This window comes from Misgurnus anguillicaudatus, chromosome 12 (genome assembly GCF_027580225.2).
Source record: "Misgurnus anguillicaudatus chromosome 12, ASM2758022v2, whole genome shotgun sequence".
NCBI lineage: Eukaryota > Metazoa > Chordata > Actinopteri > Cypriniformes > Cobitidae > Misgurnus > Misgurnus anguillicaudatus.
Window position 1 is genome coordinate 36,912,938 of NC_073348.2, and position 26,033 is coordinate 36,938,970.

General features: G+C 38.2%; 1 protein-coding gene across 2 annotated transcripts; it reads left to right on the forward strand.

Annotated features, from left to right (window-relative positions):
- Nucleotides 1–1,157: 1,157 nt before the first annotated feature.
- LOC129446557 (fibroblast growth factor receptor 1-A) lies at nt 1,158–21,714 on the forward strand. 2 transcript variants are annotated; one of them, XM_073874513.1, is made up of 17 exons: nt 1,158–1,636; nt 7,458–7,650; nt 14,113–14,199; nt 14,281–14,451; nt 14,674–14,799; nt 14,915–15,105; nt 15,970–16,114; nt 17,841–18,034; nt 18,122–18,267; nt 18,362–18,483; nt 18,608–18,718; nt 18,812–19,000; nt 19,093–19,217; nt 19,328–19,398; nt 19,500–19,637; nt 19,768–19,873; nt 19,971–21,714. In XM_073874513.1, the coding sequence occupies exons 2-17, from the start codon at nt 7,506–7,508 to the stop codon at nt 20,151–20,153; spliced, it is 2,250 nt and encodes a 749-aa protein (XP_073730614.1). In that variant the 5' UTR covers nt 1,158–1,636; nt 7,458–7,505; the 3' UTR covers nt 20,154–21,714. The 2 variants fall into 2 exon arrangements, with proteins under 2 accessions (XP_073730614.1, XP_073730613.1); XM_073874512.1 differs by having other exon boundaries at nt 1,159–1,636; nt 7,454–7,650.
- Nucleotides 21,715–26,033: the final 4,319 nt, after the last annotated feature.

Below are 26,033 nucleotides of genomic sequence, written 5' to 3' on the forward strand. Positions count from 1 at the left end.
GTCATTTTGTGTATTGGCCACCAATTGGGTGATTGCAGTACCAGTTTTAGCCACAAGTTTTGTTATTGCAATACCAGTCTTGGCCACAATCCTACATACTGTTCCTTTAATACAAAAATTATAAAATTTAAGTACATTTATGCTTAAAACAAGCAAAAATATCTGCTAATAGGGTGAGGAAAATTCTTGAAATAAGTTCACTTTTTTTCCCCTAAACACTTAATTCAAGAAAAATGTGAAATTCTCACCCCATTGACAGATATTTTTGCTTGTTAAGCACACATTCACTTAAATTGTATATTTTTTTCTAAAAACTTATCTTGTCTAAAAGACTTATTTTCTTAGGTCATTTTGCTCATCAAGAAAATGCATCTTAAGAATTTTTAGATATTTGTACTTAAAACAAGACAAAAATATTAAGCAAGAAACACATTTTTTGCAATTAGTATTTTTGTCTTGTTTTCAGTAAAAATATCTAAAAATTCTTAAATTAAGATGCATTTTCTTGATGAGCAAAACGACCCCAAAAAATAAGTCTATTTATAGACAAAAATATCAAATTTAAGTGATTTTGTACATAAAACAAGCAAAAAAATCTGCCAATGGGGTAAGCAAATTTTTCTTGAATTTAGTGTTTAAGAAAAATGTTCAAGATATTTTTGCTTACCCTGTTGGCAGATTTTTTGCTTGTTTTATGCACAACATCACATAAATTTTATAGTTTTGGTCTAAAAATTTGACTTATTTTCTTGGGTCGTTTTGCTCATCAAGAAAAAGCATCTTAATTTAAGAATTTTTAGATATTTTTATTGAAAACAAGACAAAAATACGAAGAAATATGTTTCTTGAAAAGTAAACAAATTTCAACATATTTTTTACCCCATTAGCAGATTTTTTTGCTTGTTTTAAAGCACAAATTCACTTAAATTTTATATTGTTTTGTCTAAAAACTAGACTTATTTTCTTAGGTTATTTTGCTCATCAAGAAATTACATTGTGATTTAAGATTTCTTAGATATTTGTACTTAAAACAAGACAAAAATATTAAGCAAGAAAGTGATTTTTTGCAGTGAGGGGTGAATGGGAGGATCAGATGGGGGGGGGGGGGTGCAGAAGGGGGCAGTGAAATTCTTGAATCCTCAAATCCTGGAAGTGGGAGGAACGACAGGGAAGAAGTCCTTCGTTTTTCTGTCGAGAGGAAGCAGGGCTTGCTGTGAGCGACAGAAGAAACACGCGCACCGCGCGCAGCAGTTTAGCAGTTTGACTTCGGTTCCTCTCGTAAATCTTCGGCGCACAGTGAGTTACAGACGCGCGCTGCTGGGTTCATGAATGAAAAACTACAGAAACGCCGTAGACCCGGAGGTTTTCTCACGCTTGCTCCGCGCACCTGGGCCGAAACCTTTTGTTTGTCGTGAATCGCCTAAAAACTTTGACAAAAACAATCGTGTTGAGAGAGAGAGACAGACAGAGACGCCTCGCGGCTTGTTTTGATTTCTCTGCACCGTGGGACTGTTTAATTTCGCTTGTCGCGTGAATGGACAAATAATTCTGAGATTTTAATGGTTTTGGAGTATTGCTTTACAAATCTTGGAAAGAAAACAGTTACACTTCAGCATAACTCAGTGGCATCGCAATGGTGAGTCGTTTTAACTTGTGTTTTCAAGCACTGTATGTATTTTCTGCTGTTTACCACGATGTTTCTTTTTTTTAAAGTTTATAGCAGATGCAACATTTTATATTTATGAATTCACATACGATTTTATCCAAATCAATGAGCCAATCCTGTGCATTTTATTTATTATCACTGTGTGAGCTGATGCAAGCGTGCTCTTCATAGAAAAGCATTATGTATATTTTCTTTGATAAGCCAACAAGACTTATCTGCCTCAATGCATTTAATCTGTGATTTTTATCTTCATTTATGCATTTGATTCTTGCAAAAAATACACATATTTTTTTTTAAAGGGAATGAACTTTGTTTATGTTCATGTCTATTGTCCCCCCATATTCGTGAGGAGACACATGTTGAATAGATGCTCACAGCACGAGTAGAATAAGAATGCTTCATTGTGTTCTAGTCATTACCATTTCAATGAATATGAAAAGTGACCTATTTTGAGTTGTAAAACCATAGGTGCCATTGTCTGTCCAGTGATTAGTATGAATGCATTGTGCTTCTTGAGGAAACAAACCATTTCCAAAGAGATTTATTTATCTGTTAATGATAAATCGGATGCTTTCTAGACATTCACAACTAACTGCCCTTTGGGGGTTGTATCGTATTATCGAATAAAATGATATAGCCTACTCTTATAGGTCTTCCCATCATTTAGGTGGAGCTCCTTGTATTGTAGCATCACCAAGAATCCATTCAGATTGAATGATTTTAGTCCCCTGCTAGTCATGTTATGCTGCTGTGACCTTTAGGGCCACTTTTAAATACCAAGTGCATCATCAAGAATCAGTACTTGGACGTGTGCCTGCATCTCTGAAGAGAGTTGTGGAGATGATTCATAAATTAAACTGATGTTTTCGAAACCCCTGCACACCCCATCCCCAAGGACCCCATCTTGTCTTATTGCGGCTCTAGGGCGATGAGTTACGGTCGAGCGGTTTGAGAGTTGACTGGAGTCCATCCAAATTGAATGTGTAATATAGGATGCATTGAAAGATGAGCTCTCTGTGTGTTTCTGCACCTGGTCGGAGCGCTTGCGATTCAGCGTTGAGATTATTCTTGCTGGTTTCTTCCCCAAATCTTCTCTCTAACAGGATGAGAATATTGTGTTTTCCACATGTGTGACCCTGCCTTTTAAAATCCAGCTTTTTTGTGATTTTCTGAATAAATTAATCATACTGTAAAGAGCTTTTTGTGAAAAATAACCTTGATATCTTCAATATAGACTTAAGTCCATGACTCCATGTTTAAAGATTGAAATTAATGTGAAATCAACACTGTAACAAAATTGCTGTAGTTATGCAGCTGTTTGCCAGTAACTTACTGTAGATTTAAATGTGTGTTATTTACTGGCAACAGTTTGTTTAAAGTTAAATGAACATTAAACATTAACAAGTCTTTGTCTTTACAGAATAAAACTAAAATAACAGCCTCATGCAAAGCATTCTGGGAACCAGAAATCCCCATTAACCCATTTTCCTCCAGATTTTGGTTCCCAGAATGTTTTGCATGATGCTGTTTTTTGTTTTATTCTGTAAAGATAAAGATGTGTTAATATTTAATGTTCATTTAACTTTAAAACAAACTGTTACCAGTAAATGTTCCTGTGTAGCTCAGTGGTAGAGCATTGCATTTGCAGCGCAAAAGGTCTTGGGTTTGAACCCAGGGAATACACATGATGTTAAAACCTATACTGTATACCTTGTAATGCACTGCAAGTCATATTGCACTGCAAAAAATGATTTTCAAGAAAAAAGATTCTTAGTATTTTTGTCTTTTTTTTAGTAAAAATATCTAAAAATTCTTACATTTAAGATGCTTTTTCTTGATGAGCAAAACGACCCAAGAAAATAAGTTTAGTTTTTAGACCAAAAATGTCACATTTAAGTGATTTTGTGCATAAAACAAGCAAAAAACTTGACATTTTTCTTAAACACTAAATTGCTTACCCCATTGGCAGATTCTTTGCTTGTTTTATGCACAAAATCACTTAAAATTGATATTTTTGGTCTAAAAACTAGACTTATTTTCTTGGGTTGTTTGCCCATCAAGAAAAAGCATCTTAATTTAAGAATTTTTAGATATTAAAAATTGAAAATCATTTTTTGCTGTGTAAATAACATAAACTTAAATCTACAGTAAGTTACTGTCAAACAGCTGCATAACTACAGCAATTTTTTTACAGTGTTGATTTCACATTAATTTCAATCTTTGATATGGAGTCAGTATTGAAGATATCTGTAATTTCGACAGAAATGTTTAACCGTGAATGATTGCAATCGAACTGTGATTCTCAAAATCTCATTTTAAGTTTATGAGACTTTAACCTGGATTCCACAAGATCATGAGAAACCTAAACTAAACCAACCCAAAGCTTTTCACTAGTAGCAGTAATGGCAGTTCCTGAGTTTTGATATGCATTAGGGATTAGGCATAAAATAGGTGTGGATGGGAAGAGAAATGGGAAATAATTCACTGGGATTTCCTTCCCTAATCTCTAACTACAGATGCAAAGAAGTCTGATAACCAGTCAGGCGACAGAAGCGGGGGTTTGGGGGAGATCTAGGGGTGGATTGCATGACTATCTCCCAAAACAAACACAGAACGGAGGAATGTCATGCATGGACGCAGCGGCATTGTAATTAAGGGTCCGGGCTGAACTCTCAGGGGGCCTGAGAACACAGCAAACCCAACCTTCAATTATCACAAAAAGCTTTTCAATTCCTGCTTTTGCAATTCTGTGGAGAACTCTGGAGAATGGCATTCAATGCAGTTTTTTACTTTTCATGACATAATGGTTTAAGTGGAAGTTTGTGAATAGTCATTTACTCGTAGTTGTTACTAAGGCCAGCGTATGCTTATGGTTAAAGACATAAAAACAGCTGTTAAATATGCATCAGTTGAAGTTGTTATTTAAATCAATTGTTTGTATGCATTTTAAACTTTTCTTAACTTTATTATAGGATTTGATAATGTTTTTCTTACAAGTTGTTGAGTTCGATTTGAGATGTGAGCGGTGGTTATTGTGTTTTGAATTTCTACCAAATGTTGCGATTACCTTGAGTTATAGATAGAAACGCTCAAGCAACAGCAGCAAGAGCTATCAAACAGTTGTTTTATTTCTAAAATCTGTCAGAACGCTGCTAGAACAGCGTAACGTGCATCTATCTTGCTAAAACTTTTATACGGTTTCGTGACAGTTCTTGAAAAACACTTTTATGGCTTTCCAATAACATTTCTTTGAACCTCGCCAAAGTGTTTTGCAGTTTCATGTGGGGAAAAATACCCCAAAATAAACTCATCAGTTTAAGAGATTCTTAAATTTTACTACTTGGATAGTTATGGACAGCGCCTGGGAGGTAAATGAAGTGCGTTTATGGCCTTATCATAAACCCGCTGCACACTAGCATTTAGATTTTTTTGTCCAATGGTCATCACCCATCCCAGCGACCGCTTCTTTATGTAGTTTAACTGAATTACGGTCATAAAGATCACCCAACAGCTCTTGGTAATAGACGGCCACCCCTTGTTTATCATTCTAATGAGGTGATCATGATTTACAGGATGGGGATCTTCTCCAATTTTTTATTTTAATTTAAATGCATCTGATTTTTTTTCTGAAGTTTGAAACAGGATATTTAAGTGGGACTTTATTCTTGATTTGTTTGTAAGGCACTACTGCTTTGACACATGTAGCCCATTGCAACACTTAATAAAATGTTAAATAAATGCATGGTTTAAAATAGTGCTGCCTCACGATTAGTCACGACTAATCGTTTGCAGAATAAAAGTTTTTGTTTATATAATATATGTGTGTTTACTGTGTATAATAATTATGTAAATATAAATACAAACACATACATGTATAATTTTAAGAAAAATATACATTTATATAATAAATCTTTTTATTTATATATAATTTAAATTATATATAAATGTAAACATGTATATACACATGCAAATGTTTCTTATTTACATACATGCGTATGTCTGTGTGCATTTATACATAATTATTATACAAAGTACACCCACATATATTATGTAAACAAAAACTTTTATTCTGCAAACGATTAGTAGCGACTAATCGTGAGGCAGCACTAGTTTAAATTTTGTTAAAATTACCGCGACTATGATTTTAACCAATGATTTTGCCCATAATCGAGCAGCCCTAGTTATCATTGTGTCCCAATTCAAAATATCTAAACTTTATGGGTTCTGATGGGGGTTACCACCCCTTTTGATCGCCAATCTGCCCTGATTATTGGCCGTTTTTAAAAAATTGGCCAATAGTGAGGAAAATGCTATTATCGGATTTATGCATCCATAGTCCTACATATTTTTGCAAGAGAAAGATTATAAATTTTAGATGATCTGCTAAAACTGAAGTAAACAGATGCCCTCAAAGGTACACGCATGAACTAAACCCACAAAGCCCTTAATTTGGATTTCATGCAGTTAAACATCCACACAGCATATTTTCTGAAAAGATAAGCCAATTGACCAAGGTGCTTATGCCACCACACTAGGCCATTTTGACAGCTGTTGTGTTTGTTTGTGTTCACTAATGCTCTAATACCCCCCACTTGTAGTGTTAAACATATGGCACCAAATTGTGTTATTTCTAGGTAGAAGTAAAGGTGCAAGAGCAAATGGTTCATCGGAGGAGGGGGTAAAAAAACAACGTGGAAAGTTATGGGGCTTTTGTTGAGTAAAGTTTGTCAGGTACGGGGGGTGTTACTGGGGTCCTGAAGAAACTCAAGTGTCAAGTGGTCCCTCTTGGGGGCAATAACAGATGTGTTTCACACCACCAGCATGGCCTCTCCACACCTACTCAGGGGGGCAGCAGCTGGTGGGGGAAGTGTTGGGATCCCGCATATTCTGTATAGAGTTGGGGAAACCAAAATAAATGTACATTTTGATTCAGTGTTCTCATGCTAATCTCCTTATGCATTAGTCTACAATGAAATCTGTTGTTCCTGTAGCTCAATTGCTAGAGCATTGCATTAGAAATTGCTAAGTTTGGGGGTCCGATTCCGAGGGAACACACATTAATTAAGTATGGCTTGAAGTCACTTTAGGTAAAAATGTGTCTTAGATCTGGGATGCAAAATCTGGGATTTAGGTTGGAGTTCTTTGATTGTTTGAGAATTCAAAGCTATGGCCTTTCCATATGATTCCATTCCATCTGAATCGTAATAAAATATTTTCTCAAGTAGTTTCTCAAGTTTCTGATTTCCTTTAAAGTTTTTTTATTTATTTATTTTAATGGTGATTTAGGGTGTTTTATTTTACTGAATAACATTTATTGTCACTTATAGTGAAGAATATTAAATATACATTTTAGAAACAAGTGGAATTTGCTTTTGAATTAAAAACAAATATTTCAATTTGTTTCATTAGCTGATGCATAATAAACAATTGTCAGTTCTCATTAAACTTAATTCATCTTTAAAAAAACACTGAAAGGACTGCATCCTTATAAAGCCAAATTAGTATGAACCAGATGTGCCTTATGACCAGGTGACAGAGGGATCTGGTGTTTGTAAGCAAAGCCTAATTGTTGTTCTGCTCATGCTGGGGGTTCTTTGATACAGTAGAAACCTAAAAGCAACTTTATAGTCTTGTTGAACTTCCCCTTAACTAAAAATCAGTGATATTTAGGTGGTAATATAAAGTTAGCCTTTGCCATTTTAAAAAAGCCAGTGCAATTTTATTTTTCCTCCTCTCTATCCATGCATATCATGTTAGGCTAATTCCTGTCTCTCATTTTTTTGGCAGGTAGCTTCGTGTTGCTGGTGTTGATGGCCCAGTGCTGCCCACAGCTGTGTAAATGAGCTCTTTCGGCCCACACTCCTCGCCCAGCTGCATTGCCATGTCCTCTCTCAGGATGTTGATGTCATGGCGTATACTTCTCCTGTGGGTTATTTTAGCCCAGCTTCCCTCGGCTCGCTCGCGTCCCGCAGTGACTGAACAAGGTATGTTTGTATTTTGTTTTCCATAACTTGAGGTGAACAGCCTTAAAGGGATAGTTCGGCCAAAAACGATATTAAACCCATGATTTACTCACCCCCAAGCTGTCCGAGTTGCATATGTCCATCGTTTTTCAGACAAACACATTTTCGGATATTTTAGAAAATATTTTAGATCTTTCAGTTGATTAAATGTAATATTACGGGGTCCAGCCATAGTCCACGACCTTTAAGTCCAAAAAAAGTGCGTCCATCCTTCACAAATTAAATCCAAACGGCTCCAGGATGATAAACAAAGGTCTTCTGAGGGTAATCTGTGCGGTGTTGTTGTAGAAATATCCATATTTAAAATTTTATTAACGTAATTAACTACCTTTCGGTACCGCCGCCATCTTAGACTCAGGAGAGAGTATTAGCGTAGTGTATGCACTTTTCTTAGTGACGTATGACAAATTCGGAGGGCGGTGGGACAGAGCAGCAGCAGAGAAACCTCTGTACGCTGCGTAAGCTCTCATCCTGAATGCGGATGACATTAAGATGGCGGCGCTACCGGAAGGTAGTTAATTACGTTAATAAAATTTTAAATATGGATATTTCTACAACAACACCGCACGGATTACCCACAGAAGGCCTTTGTTTATCATCCTGGAGCCGTTTGGATTTAATTTGTGAAGGATGGACGCACTTTTTTTGGACTTGAAGGTCGTGGACTATGGCTGGACCCCGTAATATTACATTTAATCAACTGAAAGATCTAAAACATTTTCTAAAATATCAGAAAATGTGTTTGTTTGAAAAACGATGGACATATGCAACTCGGACGGCTTGGGGGTGAGTGAATCATGGGTTTGGTATCGTTTTTGTCCGAACTATCCCTTTAAGGTGAACAGCCTTAAGGAGTTCTGAACCGTGGCAACTAACTACTCTCTAAATTCTCAAAACTCATGAAGTCATGAATGTTAAGTCACGTTTCGCGGTTTTTGAGGCACGGGTCGGATCATTTTTCCAGTCAGCAAAAGAGGGGTGGGAAAATCTAATAACAAATAAAGAAATTACAAACATTTATAAAAAAGAAATAAGTTGCACATTAAGTAAGGTCTAAAATTAGCATTCAAATCAAATGAATAATAGCACTGTTTTATTGTATAAATTAAATATATTTATTATTTATTAATTGACATTAATGACACAAACTTAATTGACATTACTGTCTCTTTAAGATTAGCACGGACTGGTTCCTGCCTAATCTGTACATAAACTAACGACACAACAAATGTTTTTATTAGAAGAAGTTGGACCAGACACATTCAACCGCATGTGCGTCTGCGCGTACAGAAAGCTACTCACTTTAGGGCCTTTTTGCGGTTAAATTGTTCACAATCACTTGAAAAGTAAAAAATTTTTAAGCCTTTGAAACACGTGCAAATGATAAACTTTCCATATTTAAATTTGCATATTAATCCGCGAATCGCATGCGAGCTGAACCATGTGATCCGTCACACCGCTACTGGGTATATATTGGACAAAACACGTGTTGGGTTAATAAAAAAAACCTATGCTGGGATGTTTCAATGGAATGCTGGGTTGGGTTAACAACAACAACCCAGCATATGTTTATTTATAACCCTTTATGTGTAAACAACCCAGCTGATTTTCGAGAGTAATCGACCAAAAGCATATCTTTTCTCAGTTGTTCGAAATACAGTTTTAGGCGGGCTTTATTTGATGTTAGGTTTTACTTTATGTAGCCGTAGAGTTCTGGTCATGGTTTTTGAAGTCAACTAGAAGAGCTGGAACTCATTAAGGTCTGGTGTGTAGTAAGACTCCAGATGCTTATTGTTCATGCATGAAGCTTTGGAGTTTTTGCTTTTTCTTGTAATCTTAGATGTGCAGATGGACTACAGACGCTCTTTAACATGCTAACAGTTCCCTAAACACCTTAAAAAACAACTAGTCTTACAAGAAAACAGTACAATAAAACATGAAACAATTACATATATTTATAATGAAGGTTGGGCGTAAGCATTATCTTAAGACTATGAAAACTATGGGTGGGCATTTCTTTTTAAATTGGGCCAATGAGCCACCACCCAGAAACACCCTGCCAACCACCCACAACACGTCAGCATTTTTGTACGAGCAAACAACACGTTTTCATCCGAACTTTTGTTCTGTTTAAGCAACTGGCGTCCTTTTATGTATACATTTTTCCCCTAGATACAAGTTGTGCACCTGATGACAAAATGTACATGTGTGTGTAGAGCTTCATGGGCAGCCACCAAATTTTTAGTTAGATTTGAATTTAGACCTGACGGTGGGCGAACCAAAAGGAGCATGTCTCCACCCTCTGACTGATGTTCACCTTGAAGATCATATTCCTGGGAAATAATTAGCCACCAGAGTCGAACGAGGCGGGTGGAATTGTGGGTTTGAGGTTTACCCTTCAGTGATACTCGGCACAGCCTGACACCAGCACACAACCACTCGCTCTACAGTTTTGATTGACTGACCCTCACAAAGCTGCATGTTGGCACGCAAATGGACATAGTGTCCATTTACAGCTGCTTAAGGCACTGACAGGTTGTACATTGTGAGTTGCAGAGCTCATCTGCTTGTTAGAACAGCAATAAGTCCGTATCCTGTTACCGCACAATCTCTGGCTCTATTGTTTATAAGCCTTGATCAACTTGTCTGTTTCCCATCTTGCCTGAATTGACTTGTTGTAGTGCCTCTGGTATTATGTCTGGCTAGTAATAGTATTGCTAGTCTGGCAGGAAATCCCTACAGCAATTCATCCAGGCTATGACTTCCTCCAGTGATTTCAGGCCAAGTCCAGAGCTTAGCATCAATGTTCACTGGCTGACAGAGAATGAGAGATTGGCAGCTATATGATACATGGCTTGTTTCGTTGAAACATTAGTTCATTTAATGGGTGGTAATGAGCCTTAATAATACCAGACTTTGGCTTTTAAGAATTCTGTGGGAAAGAATGATGAGGTGGTGATAGATGTTCTTCACTTCAGCTTGGACTGACCGACTGAGACAAATGGTTTGGGTCTCCTCTTCCCACTGAGAAAACACATTCTCTTCGGTTTTACAGGAAGCCACTGTGGGACGGCTTGAATCCGAGCCCACAGATGTGCGTTGGTACAGCTTGCAGATGAAGTCATGTTTGTGTGTTTGAGCACAATGTTTGGGTTGGTCAGACTGGACTAAATTATGTAGGAGAATTTTAAAATTCTTTCTTTTTTCCATAAAACTTGTCATTTGTTTCCGTAAACAAAATGTGCTTCTAATTTTACATTTTCTCCATTTATGCATCTCATTGTGATTCCTGTTTTTAGGCTATGTGTTCTTTCCCTTTGTTGTTGGCTGCTTCCAATTTCCTAAAGGAATGGTTTGAATTCTTGTATGTTATGGCTTTTTGCAAACCAAGTCAACAACATTCTTTCTGGTTTTACCTATACAAAGACCCATAAAGGAATAGTTTGCCTAAAAAAAGTCTATAACTTCATATAGATGCTGACATTTTTATCAATGAGATCTAGACTCTATAGGATGAGGCACCTGGGGCCGGATTCACAAAACATTCTTAAGAAGAAATATCTTCTTAACTGCCATTTTTAAATGTGACATGTTGTATTTTGTAGTCTGAAATGGCAATTTAATCAATTTACTTCACATATTAGTTTAAAGAGGAATTCCACACTCATATAATGAAGTTTAATGGCTAACTCAGTAATATGTCATGCAACACAAATAAGTATTAGTGATAATATTAGCAAACATTTAACTTCCTCAGTAATAGCCTACATTCATTGTGAAATTACTTAACAGCTAAAAGTCGCTCTAAGCGGGAGACGAACCGGTAATCGCTTTGTCATGTGAGTCGAGGGATCTGAAACCGGGCTCGCTGCACCCTCCGCGTCCGTCTCTTGACGCGTGAGCGCGGGTCGCGGGAGACGAAGCCGTGAGCACGGAGAGTGAGGCACGCACGCCCAGGGCGCTCGACCCGCATGATGGACCGATTGCGACGTTAGGAAATGATATTTACTCACCGCACCGCCTTAATACTAGCTGGCCTCTGTTACAACACCGAATAACATCATCTATAGTCTTAATGTATCACTCGTTTGTATCGCGTTAATGATCGCAAGGTAACGTTAGTCAAAAGATTAATAAGTTTATTACATCATTAGCAGGGTATCATTCATTCCAAAGCTTGTCATTTTATTCTTAAGACACAAATTTAAGATATTCTTAAGAAAAAATGTGAGAACTTCTTAAGAAATGTTCAAGAATTGCACTTAGGAACATTCTTACGAACTTCTTATAATTTATCTTAAGAACTTTCTTATTTTTTGTCTTAAGAACGTTTTCGTGAATCCGGCCCCAGACCATCATCTCCTCCAGCTCTACCTTTTCTGTTCAGCCTGCTTTAAAAAAACTGCAGAGAAAGTTGATCCCAACCTCCCCCATCCCATTTCCCTGCCTGGATTCCAACTTTAAGTGTTGCATTTTACTATAAGTGTTGAGTGATATATGTGGTTTTTCTGTCAGGCAAGTGACTGGAAAGACATCCTATAGATCTACAATCTATAGGATAGCGCACCAGACCATCATCTCTTCCAGCTCTACCTTTTCTGTTCAGCCTGCTTAAAAAACTGTGGAGAAAGTTGATCCCAGCCTCCCCCATCCCATTTCCCTGCCGGGATTAGGGGGCCTGTGATCCAGGAAATACCTTCACTTGGCTTAAGTGAGGTTTCTATGACAACAAGTCAAGGAACCTGCTGTTATAGGCTCTATGAACACTCGCTTTTCCCCCTGGTCTCTGACGGATCCGCTCACATTGTTGGGAAACACTGTTCGGGACACAAGGGAGGGATTAGTTTGTTTGGCAATTAAGGTGACTTAGGTTAGTGGTGGGGGGTCTGTTTGAATGGGCTTGGCCGTATGCTGTGGCGTCAGGGGTTTTTGCCTTTTGTTTGCATGTGCTGAATCTTAGTCCTAAAAGCTTTAATGGGACACAGGAGGTTAATCTTTAAACTGTTTCATTTTTACCTCCGAACATCCCACTTTTCTCAACAGGAAGTATCTTGTTTTCCTTATAGGCTTGTTTTTGTTTGAGCTGTGGGTAATAGTGTAGCAATGGATAAATGCCTGTGGTGCTGGATTTGTTTAAAAATGTAACAAATTGTTGTGTATCTTTTTTATGCAGTTACAATTTTGTACCTTAGTTAGTGATTGTATTATATTTTTTGTGGCTTTGTTCGTTTTTTAGGGGGTGTCAATTCTTTAGATTTCCTTGGTGCTTTGTAGCTTATCCCTGTTGAGTGATGATTTGTTATTTTAGTTAAACAGTGGTTTTTTGGAGTATTGCCCCTAGTCTTTCCCTTTCTTTTAAATGACTGATTTTATCCAGTATTCCCACTTTCCAAACAGTCCATGTTCATTTCCTGTCTTACCGCTAGTCTGAACAGAAACTAACGTGGAGCTGTAAATGTTCCCTGGGGAGCATTTGGTGCTGCAATGCTTGGCTCATGACGAGTCCCCGATTGTAGGCCAAGAGGTCATCCGGACTAAAGACCAGACTGCAGTGCAGACCACATGCAGGTGAACTGGTCCAGCTGGTGATTGGGTCAGGGGAACCAGCTGACTCTGGGCTTTGTGCCTGCTTTCGTCAAAGCTTGCTCGGAAACTACTCTGCCTATTTCGTTGTTAATGTGACGGGTATGTCTGCGTGGGAGCTATGAAAAGATGAGCTTTGTTCAGTTAACAGCTTTTGAAAATTTTCTACTTGGTGGTCTGCACGCTCTCAACCTTTTTTCCTTTCCTTTTATTTTATTGTTATTGTTATTTAAGCAACATACAAAGGTTTGTTGTCATCTTTTAAATGGTCTTTTATTTCTGGTTGGGACTCTTTATGTTGTAGAATGTGTCAGGGGTTGAGTGGTGAATTTGTTAGGCAGCTCCCCAGCGTGCGTTTGTGCTTTTGTGTATGATTCAAGCGTAGGCACAGTTCTGAGCAGAATCCTGGAGCGAAGCCTAGAGTGACTCATGCCTCATCACTGTCCAGCAGTCTTTGAGGAACAGATACATTCACAGTGTGCTTGAATTATAGCAAACAGTAATCTGTATTCTGCTTTTTGAAGATGACTACCAAGAAGTCATCATTCATAAAAAATAAACCCTTTCTATCCAAGAACCTCTTCCTTTACATTTTGACAAAACGAAATGCTCAAAACTGAAACAAATGAGAGGTTTTAGGATCCTGGGGGACTTGACAGGCAAACAAAGTGTGGTTACAACTGTGTTTGTTTATCAGAACATTGGATGCTGTAACAGTTTAAATGAATAAAAAAATCAGGCATTGTGCCTGATAAATTCTGGGTGTCCTGTGGGTGTCTTCATTCTGACCTTTTATTTGAGGGGGAGGTATTAATAAAAATCATGTTGAATTCGTCACAGGTCACACAGTACCATCATCTGAGGATGAGGATGATGATGAATCATCGTCAGAAGAAAACAAGCCGTCAAGCAGTCAGGAGCTCTTACGTAAGTACTAACCCTATTTTGCAGCAGACAATGAAAAGATGAATCAGTGATTGTTATTAATGCAGTTTTTGTCCACTGTAGCAATGGCACCTCAATGGGCCCAACCTGAAAAGATGGAAAAAAAGCTTCATGCTGTACCAGCCAGCAAAACTGTGAAATTCCGATGTCAGGCCGAGGGAAACCCCGTTCCAAAGCTGCGCTGGCTCAAGAACGGAAAAGAGTTCAAAAGGGACCAGCGCATTGGGGGCTACAAGCTAACCCTGTTCTGGCTGCTGCTGTTATGTCCTTGTTGTCTTAGATGCACAGCTCACATTGACTTTCTGTGATGGCACTTACATCTTGATCTGTAGTTGATGTCTCACAGACTATGGGCCAAACCAAAACTATCTCTATGAAGCTCTTGGATTTAGTTCCTGCAATCAAGCTAAAAATCACAAAAAATTTAAACATAATAAATCCTCTGCTTCCTCTCTCAGCTAAGGGAACACATGTGGACCATAATCATGGAGTCTGTGGTGCCCTCAGACAAGGGCAACTACACCTGCCTCGTGGAAAATGAACACGGAAGCATTAATCACACCTATCAGCTTGATGTAGTCGGTCAGTACTGCAGTTGTGCTTGATTACTTCAATAATTGCTAATCAATTCAGCATTTTAATACTCAAACAGTTCTTAACCCATGTCTAACAAAAACCCATCATGTGCGTGTTGTAGAGCGATCTCCACACAGGCCCATCCTGTATGCTGGACTCCCAGCAAACCGGACCGCTGTCGTGGGTAGTGATGTGGATTTTGTATGCAAGGTGTTCAGCGACCCGCAGCCCCACATACAGTGGCTCAAACACATCATAGTCAACGGAAGCCAGATCGGACCTGACGGACTCCCTTATGTCCGAGTTCTGAAGGTAAAGATGCATACCAGGATGATATGTTATTTTTTTGCTTATTTTATAATTTACAGTATTTCAGAGCAGACACAGTACATGTGTGAAGGGTTTAGGGGACATTTTTGAAGTTGCCCATGAATATTATTTCTCTACTGACTGTAATACATACTTGATCAAATGTTAGATCTAAAAACAAAAAGTATAAAGTTTTTTTGTTGCATTTTTTTTTACAAGAGGCAGCTCTACACACATCTGATATAACACCTGGGGTTGAATTATTTGGAATTTGATTTTTTGTCATCTCCAGCACTCGGGGGTCAATAGCTCGGACACCCAGGTGCTGACACTCTACAATATCACAGAGGAAGAGGGCGGCGAGTATATATGCAAAGTCTCCAATTATATAGGAGAGGCCAATCAGTCAGCCTGGTTAACTGTCCTTAGACATGATGTACAAGGTAACTTGACCACAGGGTAGACTGAAATCCTCTCTGTAGAAGTTTTGTCTTTGGGCTACTCTAGTTCCTTTTTAATACTTTGGGTCTTCCTATCCCATAATGCCATGGAAACTCCCAGCTAATCCCTACTTTGGGATTAGAACCCAACCCATGGCACTGATTTCCTTGATGTGGGTTGGGTCTTACTGGTTAGATCTCCATGTTGCTATCCTGATGTGGGTGAAGGTAAATTAAAGGTGATGGTGTAGGCCATTGTTTTGTGGTCTCGCTACAGGTGTTGGGTCAGCGCTCTAAGGTGGATTTGGGAGCTTTAAACTGGTTTTAAAGGTCAACCTCCCAAAAACCTTTCGATCCCATAGTGGTCATGCTTTCTTCTTTCCCCTCACGTCTGGGCCTTGGGTGTGCTTTTCTCATTCTTTTCCAGAATGCTGGCCTCAACACCACAGACAAGGAGATGGAGGTGCTCCAGTTGAGGAATGTGTCCTTTGAGGATGCTGGGGAGTACACTTGCTTGGCGGGCAATTCTATCGGGCTCTCCCATCATTCAGCATGGTTGACCGTCGTCAAAGGTATCCGGCGACCCTTTCTTTACCTCTCGACCTTTCCTGCTTTCAATCTTCTTTCTGTCTTGCAAGTGTGGTCGTTTTTTGGGTCATTTGCCGGGTCTTCAGGTGGACCGTATTCAGGTTCAAGAGCATTTACCTGAATATCCCTGAGCTGGTATAGTTTCTGCACACACCCCAAAAAACAAGGTATTTTACAAAGATGTGTGTGGCCGTCTGTCTTCTGCAGGTGCAGAACCATTCATGCATCCAGCACCAGCATGCTACGTAGACCAAACAATTGGATATTGGTGACATCTCCCCTATACTAGTATTAGCTTTCTATACGGTGTGTTTGGCTTTCTGTTTACCTGGCAAATGACACCAGTTATGACAGTTTTTTTCTGCTCTACTTTTGGTTCTCTAATCTCTGTACTTTTTGTTTTAATGATAGGTTTTTGCACACCAAGTCATGTCAGTTCAAATTTTGGCCAAACGTGGTTCATTATACTATATAAGACAATTAAAAGTCACTGTTTATCATATGGATCAGACTGTGTATCAGTGCATATGTAAAATGCCAAAATTCTGTCTAGTTAGGCAGTAAACTAGGTTTTGGAACAGATGTTTTCTGACTATAATCTGACCACTTATTGGCTTGGTGCTGCATTGTCGTTGTATCATTAAAACATGTTTGTGTTTATTTTCTGGGTGCTTGGTGTTATTTTAACCACAGTGTAATTTTAAAAAACACAAATGAGTTGAATCCAAATTCATAATAACTAGAGATGCACAGATATATCGGTCAATAATCTGTATCGGTCGATAAAAGCAATTTTTCTTCACACTATCGGCTATCAACACCATGTACGATATTAATGGACATTATATGAATAATAGTCAGAAAATGTAATCTTTAGAATTTAGTTAATTAATGAATATAACCACCAAACTATTGATATCGACAGATATCAGTCTGAATAATCGGTTATCGGTGGAAAATGTAATATCGGTGCATCTCTTTTAATAACCCATCGGGGGAGTTTATCATGCCTTGTCATGTTGCCCTGTCCTTCGTGGACATTTTGGCTAGCTTGGATTCATTTCATACTTGTGCAGCCTCACACCGGTGGAGAATGTAGAGTGAAATCCTAAGCCACAAAGGAGTCATTATGTGGCAACAAAAGGAGCTTGTGCTCTCTTTTCAGTGCCAATAGTGTCAAATGCACTGGTTGAAATACAACAGAGCTTGGTGTGTGTGTGTATATGTGTGGATACATGTGCGTATGTGTGCCTGTCACCAGCGTCTTTCAATGTGTGTCAGTTGAGGGCCCTGTTAAACATTGTAGCCACAGTAATGGAGGTGTGCTTGGGGGTAGTTTACACTACAAGAAGATTTAGCCTTGCTAAGACGAGCATCACTATAATTAATTCTAATACCACCTAATCTTAAAATTATGTGGTGAAGGGGATAGGCAACAGACACATCATTTTCCCCTGTCAAAAACAATAAAACAGGCAAAAAATCCCTTCAGCATTCTTTGTCAAAGGGACATGAATTATATCTCAGGATAGTGACCTTGTGGGGTAAAATCCTTCGACCTAGGACAGTAAACAACTACTTACAAACTACTAACACCTTAAAAAACAACAAAGCAATGCCGTTTAGCACGGAAAAGTACAATTCACAATCAGCATATTTACAAATTTAGTTTTGCAGTTACTGACCCTAAAATTGTGTTTGCTTTATAAGCACCCACCACCCCTTCTGCAGTGCCCAGTCAGTCCTACCTGGAGGTTTTAATCTACTGTGTTGGATTCTTCTTCATCTTCATCATGGTGGGAATTGCCACCATTGTCAAAGTCCGCAGTTCCACCAAAAAGAGTGAATTCAAGGGCCAGCTGGCTGTCCATAAGCTGGCCAAAAGCATTCCCCTCCGCAGACAGGTAACAGAAAGTCAATAAGGCATACTTTTCCCCAAAAAAAGTACCAAGACCTTTAGAAAACACTTCTAACTCTTTCGTGTTTTATAGGTGTCAGTGGAATCCAGTTCTTCTCTGAACTCTGGTGTAATGTTGGTCAGACCCTCAAGGCTCTCCTCCAGTGGGACCCCTATGCTGTCAGGGGTCTCTGAGTATGAGCTGCCCCAGGACCCGTGTTGGGAAGTGCCCAGAGACAGGTACCGCCAATGCTCATCTAATATATTATGACTTTCTTGCAGTAGAATCTCTGTCAACCTGGAGTCATCTTGCCATCTTGTGTGTTTGTAACAGACTGGTGTTAGGGAAACCTCTGGGAGAGGGCTGCTTTGGCCAAGTGGTGATGGGTGAAGCCATTGGACTGGACAAAGACAAGCCCAACCGTGTGATTAAAGTAGCTGTAAAGATGCTGAAATGTACGTTTGGAAGAAAATTCATATGAACCCTGAAATGGGCTTTAGCTTACATCACATTACTGCTAAACCATAATTTGCTACTTGTAGAATAGCACCTCGTTAACATCTTGCTTCTTTTCTTTAGCTGACGCAACTGAGAAGGACCTCTCTGACCTCATCTCAGAGATGGAGATGATGAAGATGATTGGAAAACACAAGAACATCATCAACCTGCTTGGAGCTTGTACTCAAGATGGTAATGATTGTCTCCAACCATATGGTGTGAAGTTCAAAGATATTAGAACCCATCCAACTGATTTATTTGTTTATTTCTTACATCTTTCCTCAGGCCCACTTTACGTCATTGTGGAATACGCCTCCAAAGGAAACCTGCGGGAATATCTGCGGGCCCGCCGGCCACATGGCATGGAGTATTGTTACAATCCCAACCAGGTGCCTGTGGAGAGCATGTCCATTAAAGACCTGGTCTCCTGTGCCTACCAAGTGGCTCGTGGCATGGAATATCTGGCATCCAGAAAGTGTAACTGGGGCATGTTAAAGCAGAATTTTTTTATCCTCTATAATGTTTTATCAAGGCCTGAGATACTTACTGTGTATGTAATCCTCAACAGTGTATCCATAGAGACTTGGCAGCACGCAATGTACTTGTAACAGATGACAATGTAATGAAGATAGCAGACTTCGGTCTTGCCCGGGACGTTCATCACATTGATTACTACAAGAAAACCACGAATGTAAGCAGCCAGTTCTCCAAATACTCATAATTTACAGTCCAACTGATATCAGTTTATGATTCGATTCATAAAAAGTTTATCTGTATGTTAAATAAGTATTATTTTTCCAGGGTCGACTCCCTGTGAAATGGATGGCACCTGAAGCTTTGTTTGACAGAGTTTACACACACCAAAGTGATGTGTAAGAAGAAACTTTTTATTTCCATTTCATTAAATTCTCGCTTTTTGTCACTGGAGATTTTGGTTGTGTCTTGGCATTAACTTGGTGATATTGGTTTGTAGGTGGTCTTTTGGGGTTCTTCTCTGGGAGATATTTACTTTAGGAGGTTCACCTTATCCAGGAGTGCCTGTGGAGGAGCTCTTCAAGCTATTGCGGGAAGGTCATCGCATGGACAGACCCTCAGCTTGCACTCATGAGCTGTACGGCCAGTTTAAATCATTTAGTTTGTGTTTTCGAGACTACAAAAGTTCTTTGCAAAGTAATTATCCAAGTTTGATTGGTATTTATATGTATAATGTCTTATAACGTTATGCAATTGGTCTATTTTAGGTACCTGATGATGAAAGACTGCTGGCACGCGGTTCCCACACAAAGACCGACTTTTAGGCAGCTGGTTGAAGATCTTGATCGTACGTTGTCCATGATGTCCAATCAGGTAAGCCCAGCAGTTCACTCTTATCAGTTAGCGTTATGGAGAGCATCCTTATGTGATTAAGCCATGAAAAGTACTAAAACAAAACTTTCTCCTACAGGAGTATTTGGACCTTTCTGTGCCTCCAGACCTTGTATACTCTGAAGTCATCCTAAACGAAAGAAACTCCACCTGTTCTTCTGAACCAGACTCAGTCTTCATACAGGTGTCTGGACCCGAAGAACCCTGCATCCCCCCGCCAGTTCTCCCTCAACACAACGTTCGATCCTTCAAGAAACGCTGACTGTAGAGAATACCTGGACATCTGATGTCACATTGTCTTTCTAATTCCTTTTGCTCATAAACTCTACGAGCTCAGAGACTGAAGAGTTCAGCCTGGGCCATCATAAAACCATATGCAGGAAGAGACATTTTATACCTGCAGAATGTGAAAATGAAGACGAGGAGTCTCGGGTGGCTCTCAAGAGATGGCTGACGTTTATTGAACTTTTGTCACCGTTTCTGCCCGATATGCTTCAAAAGGCCTTGGTCCTCACAAAAAGATGTTTCAAAAACATCATAAAGGGTTTTCTTTAGTCGATATGGCACAGAAATAATTACAATTGTTACCCAGTGGAGTGGACTGACTGTACAAATATGAAATTATATAAACACTATTGTTTTATGTTACTATTATAATTATTATTATTTTGTATTTAGCTCGCTCATTCCCTTTTATGTTAGTAAAACATAAATAGTAATACACACTAACCAGGTGTAAGGTGACAACAAGAAGCAACACAGCTATCTATTCCATGTTATCCCTTCTATGAGTTTGTCAAAATTGGTCAGGACCACCAAAATTTTTGACTGATGGATGGCTTCCTTTCTTCTCACCTTAATCCACGGATTTGTTATGATCGACTGTGCTGTGTTGCAAAGCATTTTTGCTTTTCTTGTGGAAATACTCTGTCGTCTGGTTAAGAAACACTGTAACACAGATTCGTGGGGTACAGTTGCTTTACCTTTAAATAAGCTACAAATGAATGATGTTATCATTGCTTGCTGTTGCGGATGTAGCATACAAATACCATTTTCTTTGTGGTTTGAAACACTAAATTCCAGTAGTGTGAATTAATGTTTGATAACAAATGTTACCTGGGTAGGATGAAATTGTTGTAATACATATATATATTTAATGTCAGTTGGGGGGTTTGACAATCTCTTAGTACGTTCTGACAGATTTTGCCCATATCATGTTGTTGGGGCTAGTGTCAAACCATAGCATATCTTTGCCTTTACCATATTCTGCTTAATTGTCAAATGGCAGGGTTTATGTGAGGTTTAAAAAGGATGACTGGTAACCTGTTGTGATTCGGCCCACAGGACAAAATACTGTAGTATACTTTAGTATTTATTATGGTAAATAGTAGTATATTATAGTAGTATTCTGTAGTATTAAACACTATTAAGATTCAAAAACATTATATATTATATCTAGAATATTACTACAGTTTAGTATACTAAATACTATAGTATCCTACCCTTTTTTTAATGTGGGAGGGCATATACTGTAGTAGTATTTACTATAGTAAACTGTAATAAAATCACTAGATGATGTTGTGTTTTTGAACCTTAACATATACTACAGAATACATTAACAGAGTGTAGTAATTACTATAGTATACTAAAATTTAGTACAGTTTACTAAAGTACTGCGGTATTTTTTCATGGGTTAATGCTTGAGTGATTGTATGATTGTGTATAGATGTGAATTCGAGGCAGTGCACTTATATTCAGGCCGTCAATAAGCTTATTGATATTGCCTTTCTTGTGGGAAAATAAAAAAGTTATATATAAAATTTTGAGCTGGTTCATGTGTTGTTATTAAAAGCTGTGTCATTCTTCTGTGTCACTTACTTGTATGAGTAGTTTAAGTACGTGAGAAGGATATACCAAACGTTGCGAGACTGTCCAGAGGTTGTCGGAAGGGCAGACGTGAGTAAGAATTTGCTGTCTCTAATATGAAACATTCACTCCAGCTGAAAGCTTCTGGCAGAGCCAAACGCATGATTAACGGTGAGAAAAGATCGCCTTTCCCTTGCGCAGGTCCCCAATCGATCAAGCGCGCCAACATCAGCGCGCAAACACATGCGCATTAGAGCACATATCACGAGGAAAACTCGTCGCATACACGACAGCTGAAGTACTTAAAATCACTCTCTTTAGACAGAACAGCAATGAATTTTCACCTTTTCACTAGGCAGAATACTTTACAATGTTTTTCTATAGTAAACCCTGTTAAATTGTAGTGAACTGGAGTTTATGAAGTAGTAGTATTTTGTGTAGTAGGCCTACTTTAGTATAGTAAATAGCTATAATTATATTATATTACTAAAGAATTAACTGTAACAGTGTTAACTAAAGTGAATTGATTATTTTTTAGTAAATATGGTGGTATACATTAATATTTGCTAAAGTAAAATGTAGTTTACTGTAGTATATTATACAGTAAAAAAATGGCTTTTGTGGACTAAACACAACTTCCGGTAGACTCTATATGGCAAAAATTTCAAATATAATATTTTCAAATATAATATATAAAATATAATATATATACAAACATATTTCAAAATATACAAAAAATATATGTGCTGAAATATATTTTAAAAAACGTTTACAAAAATGTATTTTTCAGCTATATATATTTTGAAATTTTTTTTGTATATTTTGAAATATAGTAAAAAAAGAAATATATTTGAAAGCATTTATATTCACATCACATTGGAAGAAAAACATTGTATGTTACAAACCTGTAAACATAACAGGTTAAAATTAAATTTATTTTCAACTGTAAAAAATATATTTAATTTAGCTTTACTTTCTACAAAAGGTATTTAGCATATATTTAAAACCTAGTTTTGGCTAGAGAAATGTATTTTTTGTCGTATGGGCTTCCACATACAATCAATAACTACAGAGTTCTAGTTACAGTAGTTTATTTCTTATAACAAGGTAAATAAATGACAAGAAAATTACTTCATTGCCCTACATACAGTTGTTATCCATGCTAATCGTGTCCCCTCTTCTTTAGCAAATCTTTTTTTTTTCGAAAATGTATTTGTTTCAGATATTAGTTTAGCATCTAGCCAAAACGTTAAATTAAATAAAAGTAAAAGTTTTCTTCAATTCAGGCGCGTAACCGCGTCAACACGTGTGCGTCCGATGAAACAGTCTATAAATTGTAGCAAATGCTGCATAAAATAGTATGAGGTCTACTATTGTAAAAATATACATAGACATTAACCAACCTCCTGTATAGACGTTCAATGGACGCACGCGCGTTGGCCCAAAGTTTACTTCCGGTCTGTGTTCGTTTATCAGTCTGGTTATTGGCTAAACATTTTGTTATTGGAAAACAAAAATATGTCGATTTCCTAAAGAAGAAGGGAGGTGGTGACGTATTTAGCCAGGCAGAAATTTAAGAATGTGTAGTTAACATTGTATAAATTAGTTTTACATGTTAGCTCAGTGTAGTAGTTGATACACTAAAACATTTGTTTATGTTGTTGATGCTAAAACTAAAGGACTGCAAAAAAAACTTCACACTCCCAAATCACACCCGTGCTGATATATCACCACAAATCACAGGTGATAAATCTGTATGCTTGTTTTGTCATTCAGTGATTTTTTTGTGCATCAAAATTGTGGATGTGTTTAATTTTCTTGATGTGAGCCCTGATCCATCAGAACCCTTTTAGCATCTTTGTCTTTTCACCTTAAGTAATCTTGTTGCTTTTGGCAGGAAAGGTCATAATTGAATTAATGTCTGTAAATAGGAACTGGTTAAAAGTCACATCTGCCGGCCTGTAAAAGCTATCTATGGACTACACACCTGCCCTCATGAGCAGCTAATGGGTCGTAAGGTGCAATTAACCAGCGACCATTATCACCTTTGACAGATGGTCCAAAAGGTCTTGAACAAATGACGGGCTTGATTGCTTTTCTTGCGACAGCGGTGTCATTACAAACAACCGCCTCAAATGTAATTATTTGTGCTTTGTAAAGGTGTTGTGTTCCTAAGACTTATACCACATCTATGAATGCCATTCAGACGTTGGTCATTGATCTGAGTATCTCTACATTTTCTGTTTGTTATAAACTGGCCCAAGTCAAAAGAGACCAAGGGTACATCTAAGGGACATTTTTAACAGTTTTGTCTTCCAAATTGCATAGAAAAGTCAATAGGCTTAACTTGTATAAACAAAAATAACACTTAAATTAATTTAAAAAAGCTGCACCAATTATTCTCATACTGTATTTTGGTATGAGGATTTTTTCTTAGATTGTGAAGGTCTTTTGGTTGATAATACATGTTTTTATACATTCTGCATGCAGATTTTGTTTTGGAGAGCTGTCTGATACTGTGCTGCCCGCGGGTGCAGGTGATGACTCTGTCACTCACTTTGTTTACTTCTGTAAGCTCACATGCATTCAGTGCCGGGCGAGTCATGACACCTGCTCAGCTGCGTGTCTGTGTGTGTTTACCGCAATGTTTTTGCTTTGACACACTGTGACCGGGCAGGATATTTAGACAAACAGAAGGTGGAGAGGTGCTGTTGGGTTAAACTTAGAAAGACTTTAAGAATGAAAGTGAAAAGAAATGGAGGCGAATTGTATTTTTTAATGCTGTGGTCTTACTGCCATAAAAAGAAAGAGTAAGACAGATGGTGTTTATACTGGTTCAGGATTTAAGTGTAGTACATTAACATTAAGACATTAGTTCACAAGTTTATGAATATACACAACAGGGGGGAGAAAAGCCCCCTTGAGTATTTCACAATCTGCTCAGTTACTGAGTTTTTACGCACAACCATTTCTAGGGTTTACAATGAATGGTGTGAAAAGGGAAAAACATTCAGTATGCGGCAGTCCTGTGAGCAAAAATGCCTTGTTGATGCTGGAGGTCAGAGGAGAATGGGCCGACTGATTCAAGCTGACAGAAGAGCAACTTTGACTGAAATAACCACTCGTTACAACCGAGGTATGCAGCAAAGCATTTGTGAAGCCACAACACGCACAACCTTGAGGCGGATGGGCTACAACAGCAGAAGACCCCATGGGGTACCACTCCCTCCACTACAAATAGGAAAAAGAGGCTACAATTTACACGAGCTCACCAAAATTGGACATTTGAAGACTGTAAAAATATTGCCTGGTCTGATGAGTCTCGATTTCTGTTGAGACATTCAGATGGTAGAGTCAGAATTTGGTGTAAACAGAATGAGAACATGGATCCATCATGCCTTGTTACCACTGTGCAGGCTGGTGTGGTGTAATGGTGTGAGGGATGTTTTCTTGGCACACTTTAGACCCCATAGTGCCAATTGGGCATCATTTAAATGCCACGGCCTACCTGAGCATTGTTTCTGACCATGTCCATCCCTTTATGACCACCATGTACCATCCTCTGATGGCTACTTCCAGCAGGATAATGCACCATGTCACAAAGCTTGAATCATTGCAAATTGGTTTCTTGAACATGACAATGAGTTCACTGTACTAAAATGGCCCCCACAGATCTCAACCCAATAGAGCATCTTTGGGATGTGGTGGAACGGGAGCTTCGTGCTCTGGATGTGCATCCCACAAATCTTCATCAACTGCAAGATGCTATCCTATCAACATGGGTAACATTTCTAAAGAATGCTTTCAGCACCTTGTTGAATCAATGCCACATAGAATTAAGGCAGTTCTGAAGGCGAAAGGGGGTCAAACACAGTATTAGTATGGTGTTCCTAATAATCCTTTAGGTGAGTGTATATAAAATAAATTGGACTTTTATTGACTGTCCAAGATCTATTCAAGGCACGGTAAGATGACCACAGCATGAGAGTTTGTTAATATTTTATAGGTTTAAAACAGATATTAAGTTAACTTTCCATTGTCTCATAAACACTTTCTCAACTGTAACTTGATTCTTTTGTTTGCTATTCTTCCCATCGTCTCATTTATGCAGCAAAGACTAATTCTGAAACTTTGTGATGTAACTTTAGAGGATAATAACAGTATCGTCTGTGTGTTTATTCCAAAATATCTCCCCCTATGTTCCGCTTATCCACAAATGAATGAGTGCCAAAGGAAGAAACTTTGCTAACAGAAAGTTTGCTTTCAAGTCTCACTC

Coding starts and splice junctions, on each gene's coding strand:
- LOC129446557 (XM_073874513.1), top strand. CDS start 7,506: ATGAGCTCTTTCGGCCCACACTCCTCGCCCAGCTGCATTGCCATGTCC. Junction 15,106..15,969: donor CTTATGTCCGAGTTCTGAAG/GTAAAGATGCAT, acceptor ATTCTTTTCCAG/AATGCTGGCCTCAACACCAC. Junction 19,638..19,767: donor TCAGCTTGCACTCATGAGCT/GTACGGCCAGTT, acceptor GGTCTATTTTAG/GTACCTGATGATGAAAGACT.